The sequence below is a fragment of the Ctenopharyngodon idella genome, chromosome 3, assembly GCF_019924925.1.
Source record: "Ctenopharyngodon idella isolate HZGC_01 chromosome 3, HZGC01, whole genome shotgun sequence".
Lineage (NCBI taxonomy): Eukaryota > Metazoa > Chordata > Actinopteri > Cypriniformes > Xenocyprididae > Ctenopharyngodon > Ctenopharyngodon idella.
Genome location: NC_067222.1, coordinates 46,464,143 through 46,480,898, shown reverse-complemented (window position 1 = coordinate 46,480,898; position 16,756 = coordinate 46,464,143). Strand labels below are relative to the sequence as shown.

General features: G+C 37.6%; 1 protein-coding gene across 2 annotated transcripts in view; it reads left to right on the top strand.

Moving 5' to 3' along the window:
- prkcab (protein kinase C, alpha, b) overlaps positions 1-16,756 on the top strand; it is a 186,318-nt gene that overhangs the window by 136,008 nt on the left and 33,554 nt on the right. The window contains exons 6-10 of one of the 2 annotated variants that reach the window (XM_051887145.1): positions 2,993-3,149; positions 3,232-3,366; positions 6,581-6,674; positions 11,013-11,042; positions 16,528-16,668. In XM_051887145.1, the coding sequence (XP_051743105.1) occupies positions 2,993-3,149; positions 3,232-3,366; positions 6,581-6,674; positions 11,013-11,042; positions 16,528-16,668 (557 nt within the window). The remainder of the gene's footprint in view (positions 1-2,992; positions 3,150-3,231; positions 3,367-6,580; positions 6,675-11,012; positions 11,043-16,527; positions 16,669-16,756) is intronic. The other variant, XM_051887146.1, reaches the window with a different exon arrangement.

The window sequence follows — 16,756 nt, the reverse complement described above, 5'->3', positions numbered from 1 at the left end:
GTATTTTTCTTTGTTAGTTCATGTTAACTAATGTACTTAACTAATGTTAACAAATGGAACCTTATTGTAAACTGTACCTGATATATATCTAAACTAATTGATTCATGAAATCTGTCAACACCCAACCCTAGTGGTTGCTAAAACGCTATGAGTGTTTGTGTGTCGCTACAGTATGTATGTAATTTCCGTGGTTGCTATAACATTGTCAGATGTTTGCTAGATGGATGTTTTCCTGTCTGTCAGATGAAAACTGTAAGATTGTTTGCTTGATAAAGCAAACAATCTTGCATGATATTCTTTACATTACATGATATTCTTTACAAGCTGTTTTATTGACGTCTTTCTGTGGTTGAAACACTGATTGATTGATTACACAAGACATGATACATTTCAGTATGTCATTCTATATTTTTCTACATACCTTCTGATGTTCATTCATGTTTATTTTGTGCTATAACTGTTAGTAAAGAGGTGGAGATGATTGGTTCGTGTGCTGCTTGAACTGAGGAGCTACTGCAAACTGTCATGCCACATTAAAGTGACAGCACACCTCTCCTCGACAAGCCACAGGATTTGAAGAATCATTTAGGAGTGCTTACATTTAGGAGCAACAGAGTAAGATTACATACTAAAGGGTTTAACTTTACAGTATAAAACACAATTTAATACATTAAATGCAGTTGTTTTGCATGATTAATTAATTGTGCTGTTTTCATAATCAGGCTGTGTACATGACATGTACAGCATGTTCTTTTTTTCTGGATAACTTTTGGTATAAATATAATTTCCAGAAGACTATGTCAAAGTCACATGAACATATTCAGATGGAATTATAAGCAATGGAGCTTATTCCATGTAAAAATTCCCTAAGAAGAGCAAGAGAAAGCGAACGGATGAGTGTGGCGCTCCTCATAGATGTTGTATCTAAGCAACAGCCGCTGAAAAAGCTTGATTTTTGTTGACATCTCTTTGTCAGCTACCAAGTGTAGGCGAAGTGAAGAGTCAAATTAATGGCCACTATCACTTTCACTGTCAGACCTGTGTGAGTTTTCTTTGCATTATAGCTTCTTAAGAGACTCGAGCGGTGATTTGAACACACTCAGATTTGAAAAAAAGTCAGCTCTGTTTAAGTTGCTTGCCTGTTTCTGTGAGAAAGACAGAAAGAGACATGTCTCCCCCTTTTGGCCGTTCAGTGCAGTGTGTCCATTTTTAAAGAGGTTTGTAATTTTTGTGTTATATTTTTACTTATTTTTTTATTTTTTGACAGTGTCAGTTGAAGCGAGTGAATCATTTAGCAGAACATTTGCTAATATATTTATAAAAACTTGTTTAAAATATTCACTGCAATAAAATGTGTGAAAACTAGCCCCGCTCTCCATTGAATGTTTTAGTTGGTAACTGTAATCTCTTAAATAAATCAAATGCAAGATGTGTTTAGAATGATCCTTTTCTATAATTTGTCTGTGTCATGTGTAAAGAATCCCTGCTGCTGTCTGACTGTATCAAATGCACTGTTTGTCTGTGGTGCTGCGGCCAAACATGACATGACATCAAAATAACCCCGCTGTTCCTGTTGTGCTGATGGGTGTGTGTGTGTGTGTGTGTGTGTGTGTGTGTGTGTGTGCCTGGTAAACACTACGTTATGAGGACAAAATATCCCCACAAAGGTGTCAATTTCTAAAATCTTTGACCTTTTTGGTCCCCATGAGAAAAACAGCTTTTAAATCATATCAAGTGCTTTTGTTTGTTTGTTTGTTTGTTTGTTTTATGTAAAAGTGCAGAAAGTTGGTGATGTTTAGGTTTAGGGGTAGGGGAGAGAATATACAGTTTGTACAGTATTAAACTCATTATGTCTATAGAGAGTTCTCAAAAAACACAAAAATATATCCAGCTGTGGATATATTCAGATATATCCAAAATATATCCAGGAATATCCAGCTGTTCTTGTGTCCACATATTCCTCAAAACCTGCATACACTGTCCCAAAATTTAACTGAAGGCTGACATTTACTTTAGCACAGTCTACACACACACACACACACACACACACACACACACACACACACACACACACATTATTATTAATGTGCAAAAAACTAATTTTTATAGGGACAAATGTAAATATTCTACTCTTATTAAATGTACCATTATTCTTCTATAGTATCATACTGAACTGTTTCAGTGATTATAAAAGGAGGGCTCTTTACTTGCTGTAATTCAGTCAATTTGAAGAGAAGTTTTTGTCTGTTTTCTGAGACTTCCTACTTTTTCCATTTATTAAGTCAATAAGTGCTCCTCTGCTGCCCTCTACTGGTTATAGTGGTAATTTCATGTCTTTTATTAAAATAAAAGTTGTACGAACCCTGAGATGAATAATGTAAAAACATTTTACTATTTCTGCCACAATACCATGGTTACAGTTAGCATTACTACATTAAATCCATGGTGAATGTTGGTGATTTGTGGAATGAAAAGCCTTCTATAACTTGTTCATGGCACAGTGTTTCTCTTGGTTTCTACGTCAGCGCTGTTTTATCTGATATCTATGGTTTATAACAGTATTCTGCGCTGAATTTGAATGCTTCTCAATAGATGCTGCGATGCTATTAATAATGCGGCAAATTCAAACACTTTCTTAGTGGATCTCCCGGCGCTGTGAAACGTTGCATGATCGAGATCAGCCTGGGAGATGGCAGCTCTTATCAGATGGCTAAAGTGGTGGTGGCACCAGTGCGACCTCTTACACGTTACAAGTTTCTTCCATTTGCACCTACATGTCAACTAACTCCCATTGAAGTATTAGTAGAGTTTTTTTTTTTGTTTGTTTGTTTGTTTTTGATAACATACACTATTTACACCGTACATTTGTTTTTATTACTTTTTTTTTTATGAAAGTGGTGCATAGTTTCAATAATAACTAATAATTGTACTTTTAACATTCCATGTCAACACTTCAAACAATTCAAACTTTGATTCCTTTCTTATTAATCAGTTGGTGAGGCCAGAAATCTGATTCCTATGGACCCCAATGGGCTCTCAGACCCATATGTGAAGCTCAAACTCATCCCAGATCCCAAGAATGAGACTAAACAGAAGACCCGAACTATCCGCTCCTCGCTCAACCCCACTTGGAACGAGTCCTTCATGTTGTGAGTCTGTCAGCAGTAATCACACACACACACACACACTGTAGATGTGTTTTCTCAGGTTAATATGTGTGTGTTTGTGCAGTAAGTTAAAGGCGTCGGATAAAGAGCGGCGTCTGTCCGTGGAGGTGTGGGATTGGGACAGAACCACCCGTAATGACTTCATGGGCTCCATGTCCTTTGGTGTGTCGGAGCTTATCAAAGCTCCTGTATGCGGCTGGTGAGTCAAATACACTGACACCATAAACACAACAAACTAAACATTCTGAAGCAAAATAACTTAAGATATTATGTCTTGTTTTCTGAAAGGTTTACCAAAATTAAGTGAGTTTATGTTTAAAACAAGAAAGAACATCTATTAATGGGGTAAGAAAAATGATCTTTGCTAGGACTCCAAATAAATCTCCCATGTTTACAGAGGAAGAGTCACGATATAGCCATCCACCACACCACCCTCTCCACATCATTTCCTGTTTCCTGTGTCTCTATTATACTTGAATTAGGTTTATTTTTCTTACCACACTGCCAGATATATTTCTACTTGTTTTAAGCATAAACATGCTTAATTTTTATGTTTTATTTTTTTTTCAGAAACACTCAATATCTTAAGTAATTTTGCTTAAGAATGTTTGGGTATTTCTAATAAGAAAATGGACAAAAATCCTGAGTAAGAAAATCATTGAAAATCACTGAGAAACCCTTCACAACAAACAAATGTATGTGAGAGAAAGTTCACAGGGACACAAACACACACACAGACACACATAGACAAACACATAGACACACACACACACACACACCCCCTGTCATAGACAGACAGAGACCAGATCCGCTGCCTCAGCTTTATGATGTCATGTTTATGACAACAGGAAGTTCGGTCTCTGTTACTAAAGTCATAAAACAACAGATGACAGTGTACAGTGATTTGGTCATTCATTCAGGGGCAGCAGTCAAGCATTTTAATGCATATTGGTTTGTTTATGCCTTGCAGAGTTGTTTTTACAGCCATGCTGTAAATAAAGGCATATATCTTCTGTAAAGAGATTTTTTCTCCAAGGTTTTTTCTCCATTTCTGTCCCCTGATTGAGTTCTTGCTACTGTCGCCTTTCTGTTGGGCTTTAAATGACACTTAATATTCAATAATATTATCGATTTGACATTTGGATGAAAACCAAACTTGAACTGAATTGATCTGGATGATGACATCACTGTTTTCTGCAGAGCTGCTTTACAGCTGATTCAAACTGTGCAAAATCTACACTGTTTTTGAACTGAATTGATTCAACACTGGTCCTTTCAGAGCAGAATTTGAATTGGACTCATATTTGATGATGTTTACACAATTTCCCTGTTTATCACTGTGAAGCTGCTTTGAAACAATTTGTGTTGTATAAAGCGCAATATAAAATAAAGGTGACTTGACTAAAACAGTGCCATGGTAATACCACGGTATGCTACTACTACAGTATACCATACTTTTTTAGATTGTACCATGGTAATACAGCCGTGTGAAAAAGAAAGCACACCCTATTGAATTCAATAGCTTTACGTATCAGAAAATCATCTGGTCTTTAGCAGGTCTTAAAATTAAGTAAATACAACCTCAGATAAAAACCAAAACATGACATATTACACCGTGTAATGGTTTATTTAACAAAAACTAGGCCAAAATGGAGAAACCATGTGTGAAAAACTAAGTACACCCCTATTGCTTCCATTGGAATTAAGAGGGTAAGTAGCAGTAAGGCACTGCTAATCAAATGCCCTTGATTAATTGATAATCAGCAAGTGTGATCATCTCTATAAAAGCAGAAGTTTTGGCAGTTGGTTTGGAGCTGGTTTGGAGACTTCAGGTGTGTGTTAACACAATGCCAAGGAGGAAAGACATCAGCAATGATCTTAGAGAAGCAATTGTTGCTGCCATCAATCTGAGAAGGGTTATACATTTGAAGTCCATCATTCTACAGTGAGGAAGATTATTCACAAGTGGAAAACATTCAAGACAGTTGCCAGTCTTCCCAGGAGTGGACATCTCAGCAAAGTCAATGCTCAGAGAAATCGCGAAACACCCAAGAACTACACCTCAGACTCTACAAACCTCAGTTAACATGTTAAATGATAAAGTTCAAGACAGTACAATTAGAAAAAGATGGGACAAGTATGGTATGCTTGGAAGGGTTTCCAGGAGAAAGCCTCTTCTCTCTAAAAAGAACATGGCAGCATGGCTTAGGTTTGCAAAGTTGCATCTGAACAAACCACAAGACTTCTGGAACAAAGTCCTTTGGACAGATGAGACCAAAGTGGAGATGTTCGACCATAATGTACACCACCATGTTTGGCGAAAACCAAACCCAGCATTCCAGAACAAACATCTCATACCAACTGATTTGGGCTTGTTTTGCTGCCACAGGACCTGGGCACCTAACAGTCACTGAGTCGACCATGAACTCCTCTGTATTCTAGAGTCAAATGTGAGGCCATTCATCCGACAGCTAAAGCTTGGTCGAAATTGGGTCATGCAACAGGACAATGATCACAAGAACAACAGCAAATCTATTACAGAATGGCTGAAAAAGAAAATAATAAAGGTGTTGCACTGGCTCAGTCAAAGTCCAGACCTCAACCAGATTGAAAAGCTGTGGGGAGAGCTGTATATAAACAAATGCCCACAAACCTCAATAAACTGAAGCAACATTGTAAAAAAAGAGCAGGCCAAAATTCCTCCAGAACGATGTGAGAAACTGATAAAGTCACTTCAAGGTATTGCTGCTAAAGTTGGCTCTAGGATATTGAATCATAAGGTGTGCTTAGTTTGTCCCATGGATTCTCATTTTTGGTTTTATTATTTTTGTTAAATAAATAATCACACGGTGTGATATGTCATGTGTTGTTGATCTGAGATTGTTTTTACCTAATTTTAAAGCCCGGAACACACCAGTTTTTGTTCGTCGGCCGGCTAAGTTTTCTCAGTGTGTTCCGCACCATTGGCTGAAGTTGGTCCTCGTTGGCTTTTTTTCAGCCGTTTCGAAATGTTGAATCGTCGTCGGAGCTCGTCGGTCTGTCGAGCCATCTGATCATTCTGATTGGCTGTTCAGCTACTGCCACCTGCTGGTACGGAAGGCATTTCTTCTTACGCAGGCGCAGAATGAACATGCTACTTGGCCGTCGGGTATCGAGCATTGGTTTGGTGTGTCAGGGCAACTTTGGACCCAGATGCTGCCGACGTGAGCCAACCCCGCAGTCTGCTTTCGTCGCCACTAGTTCGTCGGCGTCGGCTTGGTGTGTTCCGGGCTGAAGACCAGATGATTTTTTGATGTCCTGATACTTAAAACCAGAGAACTAAAAAGGATGTTCTTTCTTTTTCACATGACTGTATTAGTATATGGGTATTTTTGATGTTCCAGATGTATGTGACATTCTCTGGTGTCTGACAGGTATAAGATGTTAAACCAGGAGGAGGGTGAGTACTACAACGTGCCCATCCCAGAGGAGAACGACATTAACCTGGAGCTGCGGCACAAGTTTGAGGTGAGCTTGAGTGTTTCTCTTCAAACACACTCATTCAGGACTCACTGTTTCGGAGTCTTGCACGGCTGTTCATTCTCAAGTCAAGTGATTAAATCACACTTTATTGTGTAGTGAATGATAAAGCCAAATAACAACAGTGCTGAATCACAGTTTGTGGACACACGAATATGGTTTAGACGAGATCGTGACTCTCAAAGACCAAAGCCACTGTCAGGGTCACCATAGCAACCATTTCTATGGTGATTGGTGTGTTGGTGGGATGCTGAGGGACATGACGGGCGATGAGATCCTGTTGTCAAGTGTTTACTAATTATGCAATGAATGTTTGGCTTTATAATGCTGTAACTGTTTGCTTTTGTGTGTCTATGTCTCTCTTTCTTGAAACATTTTGTTTCATTTTTCACCTGGAACAGTCTTCACCTCTCTCTCTTTCTCTGGGTATCAGGGGTAACAGCCCCACTGCAAGTGCACTACTGTTACCGTGGAAACCAGGCCTGGCATGTGAAGTCGTCATGGTTTTGACAGTGTTGATGAATCACGATTCTCTCAGTTTTCTGTTTCTCATCTCAAGACAGGCACAGAATCTGCTCAGAGTCAGTGGCCCCAAAAAGTATCCGGACACTTTAGCCACACCAAAGTCCCTTTAAGGAAAGTAATTCGGGGAAACCAAATCAAATTCTCCAAACCTGTTCATCAAAGTTGCGATTAAATTTCATGTTTGAAATCACCAATGAAATCTGACAACAAATGTCTTACTGTATATATTTTGTTTCTAAATGCTCAAATCATGACAAAAAAACAGCCAATGCACTAGGGCTGTGCGGTATACCAGTGCTGAGAAAATATTGGTATATATTTTATTTAAAATGGTACGTTTCAGTACTTGACACGCTGCTGTACCGAAGTTCACCGCTAGGTTGCAGTGTGCTACCTAAACTAACTCAAAACCGACCGTCAAATGTGACAGCAAAATGGATGAAGCAGATTAATGAAATTTGAAATTACTTCGCTTATAAAACTGATAAAAAGGTGAAACAGACCTTACCACGCCAGTCTGCAAACGTTACTATAAATCACATGTTGCCTCAGTAACTTGCCAAGCATTTGACGCTTGCCCATCCTGACTTGTACAAAGAGTTAAGAGATCGACAGGTGAGTGCATCATTTAAACAATCTAATTTAGACTTTTATTTACTTTTAACACTGATCAACACACGTACATAAGAGCGTAGGGGAGAGTGGGGTAAGATGAGACAGTGGGTAAGTTGACCCACCCCCTGTATCTTGGCAACCATACCATTTTATTGTCATGTGACCATATATTTTAGAACCACCCATCATTTCTGCCAGAGTGTGAAAAGGAGAAGCACATGAGAGGAGTGGAAGTCACTTATTTACTTTAAAGGCTTGTCAAAGTAAAATTTTAACATAACAGATGTAATGGCTGTTTCATCAAAGCAAATTTGTCCAGGTCTAAAACTATTTATGATGCATATTGGTGATTTAGCAACGTATAAAACCATGCAAGTCATTTAGCTAAATATTATTCTGAATTGGTAAGGTAGCTAGCTTTTCCTGAAATGGCAGCTATGGGGCAAAATGAGCCAAATGCTGTGGGGTAAATTGAGCCAGCGTTTTAACTTACCCCACCATAAGGCAATGAATTTAACTTAAATCTGAAGTATAAACTGGTGTCATTTCAATGTAATATTACGCAACTGGATTAGCTTATCATTATTTTCAAGTTTATTTGATAGGAATAGTGTACAGAACCCGATTCCAAAAAAGTTGTGACACTGTACAAATTGTGAATAAAAAAGGAATGCAATGATGTGGAAGTTTCAAATTTCAATATTTTATTCAGAATACAACATAGATGACATATCAAATGTTTAAACTGAGAAAATGTATCATTTTAAGGGAAAAATAAGTTGATTTTAAATTTCATGGCATCAACACATCTCAAAAAAGTTGAGACAAGGCCATGTTTACCACTGTGTGACATCCCCTCTTCTTTTTATAACAGTCTGCAAACGTCTGGGGACTGAGGAGACAAGTTGCTCAAGTTTAGGAATAGGAATGTTGTCCCATTCTTGTCTAATACAGGCTTCTAGTTGCTCAACTGTCTTAGGTCTTCTTTGTTGCATCTTCCTCTTTATGATGCGACAAATGTTTTCTATGGGTGAAAGATCTGGACTGCAGGCTGGCCATTTTGGTACCCGGATCCTTCTTCTACGCAGCCATGATGTTGTAATTGATGCAGCATGTGGTCTGGCATTGTCATGTTGGAAAATGCAAGGTCTTCCCTGAAAGAATGGATGGGAGCATATGTTGTTCTAGAACTTGGATATACCTTTCAGCATTGATGGTGCCTTTCCAGATGTGTAAGCTGCCCATGCCACACGCACTCATGCAACCCCATACCATCAGAGATGCAGGCTTCTGAACTGAGCGCTGATAACAACTTGGGTTGTCCTTGTCCTCTTTAGTCCGGATGACATGGCGTCCCAGTTTTCCAAAAAGAACTTCAAATTTTGATTCGTCTGACCACAGAATAGTTTTCCACTTTGCCACAGTCCATTTTAAATGAGCCTTGGCCCAGAGAAAACGCCTGCGCTTCTGGATCATGTTTAGATATGGCTTCTTTTTTGACCTATAGAGTTTTAGCCGGCAACGGCGAATGGCATGGTGGATTGTGTTCACCGACAATGTTTTCTGGAAGTATTCCTGAGCCCATGTTGTGATTTCCATTACAGTAGCATTCCTGTATGTGATGCAGTGCCGTCTAAGGGCCCGAAGATCACGGGCATCCAGTATGGTTTTCCGGCCTTGACCCTTACGTACAGAGATTGTTCCAGATTCTCTGAATCTTTGGATGATATTATGCACTGTAGATGATGATAACTTCAAACTCTTTGCAATTTTTCTCTGAGAAACTCCTTTCTGATATTGCTCCACTATTTTTCGCCGCAGCATTGGGGGAATTGGTGATCCTCTGCCCATCTTGACTTCTGAGAGACACTGCCACTCTGAGAGGCTCTTTTTATCATGATTTTCAATCATGTTGCCAATTGACCTAATAAGTTGCAAATTGGTCCTCCAGCTGTTCCTTATATGTACATTTAACTTTTCCGGCCTCTTATTGCTACCTGTCCCAACTTTTTTGGAATGTGTAGCTCTCATGAAATCCAAAATGAGCCAATATTTGGCATGACATTTCAAAATGTCTCACTTTTTTAACATTTGATATGTTATCTATATTCTATTGTGAATAAAATATAAGTTTATGAGATTTGTAAATTATTGCATTCCTTTTTTATTCACAATTTGTACAGTGTCCCAACTTTTTTGGAATCGGGTTTGTAGAAGGCGGGACTTATTCTACCATATTACGTGTTGCACTTTCTCCCAGTCATTGTAATATTATTGTTATCTAATGCAGTGAAATTCATGCATTATTAAATGTGGCTTAAATGTCAAAACTTTTAGGACCACTGCATAAAAAAAATAAAGCTTTAGGCTTCAATTACAAGCTGCTATTCCATGAACTACATGAAATAATTCACTTAATAACATAAAATCTAAAATCTAACCTGATTTACAACCTGAATATAACCATTCAGGTACAATGCGGTAATCGGCCAAAAGAATAGCCAAACAGGCTGACTAAAACATATTGCATCTTACTGAGGAAATCATTAAGTTTCTCTTTGTTTATTTATTTGTTTCTTTCTTCTTTTTTTTTTTTTGGACTACCTATGCAAAACCTTTATTTGCAGCCAACTTGCAATGGATCTACAGCAAACAAAATAGTTGAAATGATTTGCAGTGAGGCTTTACACTTTATATATGCAAGACTAAATTGAAAAAAGTGTAGTGACAACATCCAAGTACCCATCTTTGAACTATCTCCTCTTGCTGATGCCTTATGGGAAAACAAATATGTATTTCACAAAATCTGTTTTGACAAAGCAAGCACTATGGGTATTGCTGTAGTAGACCCTAGATTTGAATTGCCAATAGAAATCACCCATCCTTTTGTTTCAAATACTGCTTTAGCAACAGTGAGCAGAAATCATGAAAAAATATCAAACAAATCTGGAAAATATGATAAAACTTCTTTCTGCATGCTGTCTACTGCCATTTTCTTAAAGCTTGTGTCATTTGTCTGAAAGTGATTTGTTTGTGACTGTGTTGGTTTGACTGATCCTCTCTCCCTGTTTAGTGACGTTTGTCTCCTGCCTTTCCTCGTCTACAGCAGTCTGAAGAGAAAAGAGCTGCTCTGTCTTCTCAGTCCTCAGTTAGCCGACTAACATCCCAGTTTCTTCCCTCTTATAGGCCTGTCAGTTCAATATCCACCTGCTGAAGGTAGCCTCCTTTCTCTGGCCTGCCCGCCTCTCATCTGTCTCTCTCTGTTCGTCATAGAATATTACAATTCACTCTCTCTGATTATTTGTGTGGCTCAGGCTGCAACAAAGTAATCAGATTTACTAACAAAGATGCAATCCAACTTCTTTCAGGTTTCTATTCGCTTTCACTTACACTATTCACACACACTCTTGCTCTCTTACTTTGTTCAAATAAACATCCCCTGATATCTGACCTCTAATCAGTGAAAGAGGTGATTTCAAAACTGTGATAGAATGGTAATAATCAGCAATTTTTTCATTAATTTTATTATGTAAGCTCTACTATAACCTATTATATACCCATTATATGGCAACAGTGATGAATGGGATATGCCAATTGGTTGCCAAAAAAGTTATTTTACATTATATTACACATGAAAAAAGCTAAATTGATCAAATATTAGTTAAATCTATCAAATAATCATGGGCCCCCTTCACACTCATATACACACACACATTATTTATTCCATTGATCAATCCATAAGCACTGCAGTTGTTAGTAAATAGGCAGAGCACAGGAGCTAAAGGACAGGCGCTGATCTTTTGGCTTTTTGTGATCTGCATTGGCCTTCTATAGATTATAGAAGGTTTCCTGAGCATGTTTCATGTGCATCCTGAACGAATGACACGACACAGAATAATGCTGCTCCAGTCACTCTCTGAAATAGTCTGTTAACACTGTTCTAGTTTCACTGCACTGCTGATGTCCTGAAGTGCACTGGTGTTTGGGTTTGCATGCAGGGGTAGAGCTCACTTACATGAGATCTCCAATAGGGGGCAGCACATGATAACTCTTCTGTGTTTGAATGTTTACTATTTCTCAAAGAGAACCATGCTAATGAAATGTTAATGTTCAATCCTTAAATGTATGCATGTGAGAATATACTCATAATAATGCATTATTGCTTCATTGTCTGGACAATATTTGCTACATGTATGGTCAAGGAATACTGAAAGTACATTATATGTGTACAAAATATGGTCCCACTTTATATTAGGTGTCTTTGACTACTGTGTGTTTAGCTTAAAATGTATTACAATGTATGTATTTTGTAGATATATGTTATTACATTGTAGTTACAATTGTAATTATATATGTAATTACATTTTCCTACATACTATTGAAAATAGTACAATACTATTATATGCATACTACTATAATTTACATATACTATTATAATAGTATAATAGAGACACAAGAAACAGGAAATTATGGGGAGATGAGTGGTGTGGCTAAATGGTAACTCTTCCTCTGTGAACATGGGATGTTTTTACATTGGATGTGTTTATTGAGTCCTACCCAAGCCAATCTTCACCTTAACCTTTGTAGTTGCAAATATGAACGCTGAGATAATGTAGTAGTTTCACAGATCAACATGTATGTTTAACAGAAGTACATTGTATCTCTATGCTTTAATGAAAGTACATAGAAGTGAAAAATATGTACGTTATGCATAATTTAGTGTTATTACTAGTAAGTACATGTAAGATGTGTAACAGGGACACTAAAAAAAGTGGGTAGCACTTTATTTTAAGGTGTCCGTGTTACAATATATTTACACAGTAAGTACTGAGTAATATTAATTAACATATAGGTTAGGGTTTGGTTTAGGGTTAGTTGCTTCTAATTATATAACATAATGTATTACCAAATTAAGTAGACTCAAATAAACATTTAGGCCTAAATGTAAGATTTGTGTATTTGAATTGCATATAAAATTTCCATTCATTTGAATTACACTGTTATAACATAAACAAACTAATACATTTAATGTGATGCATTACTATCAGTCATATATGCCATTCAAGTACATAAAACTTACATTTAGGCCTAATTTTATTTATTTATTTATTTATTTATTTATTTATTTTTTGGAGTGCATGTAACGTAACAAGGACACTCTAAATAGATGTGTTACCAAAATATCATTGTCCACATCAAAAAAAAAAAAAAAAAAAAATCATCTAAATTCAGGTGACAAAACCGATTCCATGCTATTATTTTGCAAAAAGAAATCCAGCATTCAATGTAATCTCTGAAAAACATGTACATTTTAGCCTTACATGAGTCTTTAGTATATTTCAGAGCAAAGAATACTTTATGGTAGTGTTTGACAGGTGTGTGATGTTTATGGTAATGTATATTTGGTTTCCAGAAAATATGACATTAGTTTTTGAATTGCTGTATAAGACTAGTTCTGCTGTTATAGAAGTCATGTTTCATATGTGAGCCTGGTGAATCTAAAATCAACCACACGACGGCTCTCTTCATAAGTTTGTCACCAACAGATGTACAGTTAACAGACGGTTTTACAAATGAGGAATACAACATAAAAGATTGATGCTAAGGAGGCAGTGACATGAGAATAGAAACACTAAGAATAGCAACATATGCTGCCTTCACGTGCTCTCGGAATGATCATAAATACGAGTTTCCTAGGTAAAAATTACACATGAACGCCCTCCCATTTCGAAACTTGAATGCGATGAGCTCGTAATCATGAATTCATGCAACCTGCATTCAGATATTTTTGGAGTGTGATGATAATAGCTGCTCATGAGTTGAAAACAGCATTCCACCTATTTGTGTTGGTACCAGAACCAGTGGCAAAGTATCTTTGCCTTGATGCAAGCAGATGCTGACAGCAGCTATATCCGTTAGGGATCTTTCATTGAAAAGCAGAGTGAGAAACTCTGAAATCATGAAAAAATCATACATTGATTCATTCATTAATGCAGCTGCAAATTAGTCACATTCTTGTGTAACATCTCATAATTGTGCAGAACATTAACCATGCTGCACACCTGCATGTTATTTCTGGAGGACATTAGGATGACACTATACTAACTATACTGGGAAATCATTAACAACGTGAAAGGATTTATGACCGCAGCTTCAAATTAAACTGGCATCTGAAACCTTTGATTATTCTTATTATTCTTATGATTATGGAATTTCTCTGTCATGGTCTCAGTCAGAGGACACACAGGTCTGAATGAGGGTGATGGTGTTCCTCTCACTTCAGACACATTATCTACATTTCCATTATGAAAAGGTGATATTTAAAGTCAATTTCATTAGGATTTTAAACATTCTATGATGATGAATGTTTTAGTGTTAAAGGGTTAGTTCACCCAAAAATAATAAATTCTGTCATTAATTACTCACCATCATCAGACCTAGTTCATCTTCGGAACACAAAGTAAGATATTTTTGCCCAGAAAGCTACTAAAAACATATTTAAAACAGTTCATGACTACAGTGGTTCAACCTTAATGTTATGAAGCGATAAGAATACTTTTTGTGCACCAAAAAAACTAAATAACGACTTTATTCGACAATATCTAGTGACGGGCGATTTCAAAACACTGCTTCATGAAGCTTCGAAGCTTTATGAATCTTTTGTTTCGAATCAGTGGTTCAGATCACCAAAGTCACGTGGTTTCAGTAAACGAGGCTTTGTTATGTCATAAGTGTTTCGAAATTTCAGTGGTTCACCACTGGGGGGCGTGACTTAGAAACAAAAGTGATTAGAAACAAAAGATTTGTAAAGTTTCGTTAAGCAGTGTTTTGAAATCGCCCATCAAGTTATTTTGTTTTGTAAAGTACACTCCAAAAACTATTCACATCGCTTCAAAAGGTTGAACCACTGTGGTCACATGAACTGTTTTAAATACGTCTTTAGTAGCTTTCTGGGAATTGAAAGTGTTAATTGTCTTGCTGTCAATGGAGGCCTCACTGAGCCATGGGATTTTATCAAAAATATCTTACAGGTGTGGAGCGACATGAGGGTGAGTAATTAATGACATAATTTTCATTTTTGGGTGAACTAACTCTTTAATAAATGTCATTGTGCCAATTCAAGCTGAGGGTACACAAAAAATAGACAAAAAAAAAATAATAAAAAAAAAAAAGATACAAAAAAAAACATTTCTCAAACTTTGTTGAGAAAAAAAATAGAAAAATACCTATAATGACAGAAAAAAGTGTCAACTGTTTTCTGTTAAAGTCATTGTTTAGACATATGTTAATGAGGAACACAAAAGGCACCCGTTTGTAGACTGACCCTTGCACACTGGGAAAAGTGTGGTGTAGTCTAACACAACTGACCACAGTGGAGAGCTATAATTAGCAGATAGGGAAAAAAAATAAAGAGTGCATTAGTGCTCTAGATGCTGTCTGTGGGTTTTTACACCTAAATAACAGGATGGAGGAGATTGTTATAGTAGAAAGCAAAAGAAAGTACAGTGTAGAATGAGAGTGTGTGAAAGACGCTGGAGGTGTAATTGCAGGTTTTGAAGGAGGGTGACGGCCCCTCATTATCACTGTCGACTGTTGAGCCATGAAGAGTCTCGCTCAGCTCCACTAGATACGGATGCCACATACAGAGCAACATCATGCTTCAGTGAAAGTGTCCATACTGTTCACTTCATGCTTACAGTTAACAGACCTTCTCAAACATCTGACAGTCAACACAGGAGACTTGCAATGATGAAAAGGCTATAGGAAAGTGTGTACATGTTTCGACCTCTCAGATCTTCATTAAGCAGACTTTTTCATTATTTGAAAGATGGCCTCTTTGTCAACCATGAGTCAGGTTAATTTAGCATTCTGCACCCTAAAGGGGTGTTCAAACTGACAGCGATTTGGAGCGATCAGTCTCATAAATTTTCATTGAGCTGGCCATTTGAGGTTTCAGGAATGACAGCAACCGAAGGCAGAGCAACAAAATGGAGCAGAGGTTAACTGTAGGGCAGCCAAGTCTGTTTGAAATCAAGAATGTAAATACAGTGAATTGGATTTTGTGACAACTGGGCCCACTTTTCTAGAAAAATATGTTTTTACAAAAGTATGTTAAAGATGTTTTTTTCCTCTACATCCTTTTAGCATACCATCACAATTAAAATCAATGGATTAAACCCTAGTGAACAGGCTATGTGGTGCGATACAGTAAAATCATGATCTGAAGCTCATGTGACTCGCTGCCTGATCCAGTTGGATACAGCAATCGACTAGCAATGCCATTTCAACGACCAGGGACTGAGTGACCTTTTGAATCACAGTTAGTGTGAATGGCCTTTAATTCAACCAAGATAGAGTCAAGCACGCTCAAGTTCATCATGATACACTTTACAGTACACAGAACCGTTTTTGAAAAGGGTATGGATCACAGCCTGGATATTTCCAGCAGTTGTGATTTGTCAGATTAGCTGTACAGCACAGGCCTGAAGATCTCCACAGCGTTTTCCTGTCTCTCCCCAGCAGTTGTGGATGTCTTTCAAGCCCAGCACACCTTATTCTGCATGACCTGTCATTTTCACACAGGCCTGACCATGTTACAGCACATGTCTGAGAAGTGCCATATTGTCTAGTTGAGCACACAACAGAATTGTCAGTGCCAGACATGTGTTTGGTTTCTGATCACTCTCCATCACTCTTGTAGAAAGCCAAGTTTGGTCCTGGAAAGAAAGTCATCACTCCCACTGATCACCGACGCTTCAGTTTGCCATCCGGAAACATGGACAGAGTTCGACTCAATGACTTCCATTTCCTGGCTCTTCTTGGCAAAGGCAGTTTTGGGAAGGTCAGTCACATCCCAAGTGTTTCTGACATGTACAAGCACTCAGTATTAACCCAAAACACAGAACATTTTTATGGGAGCTTGTTTCCAC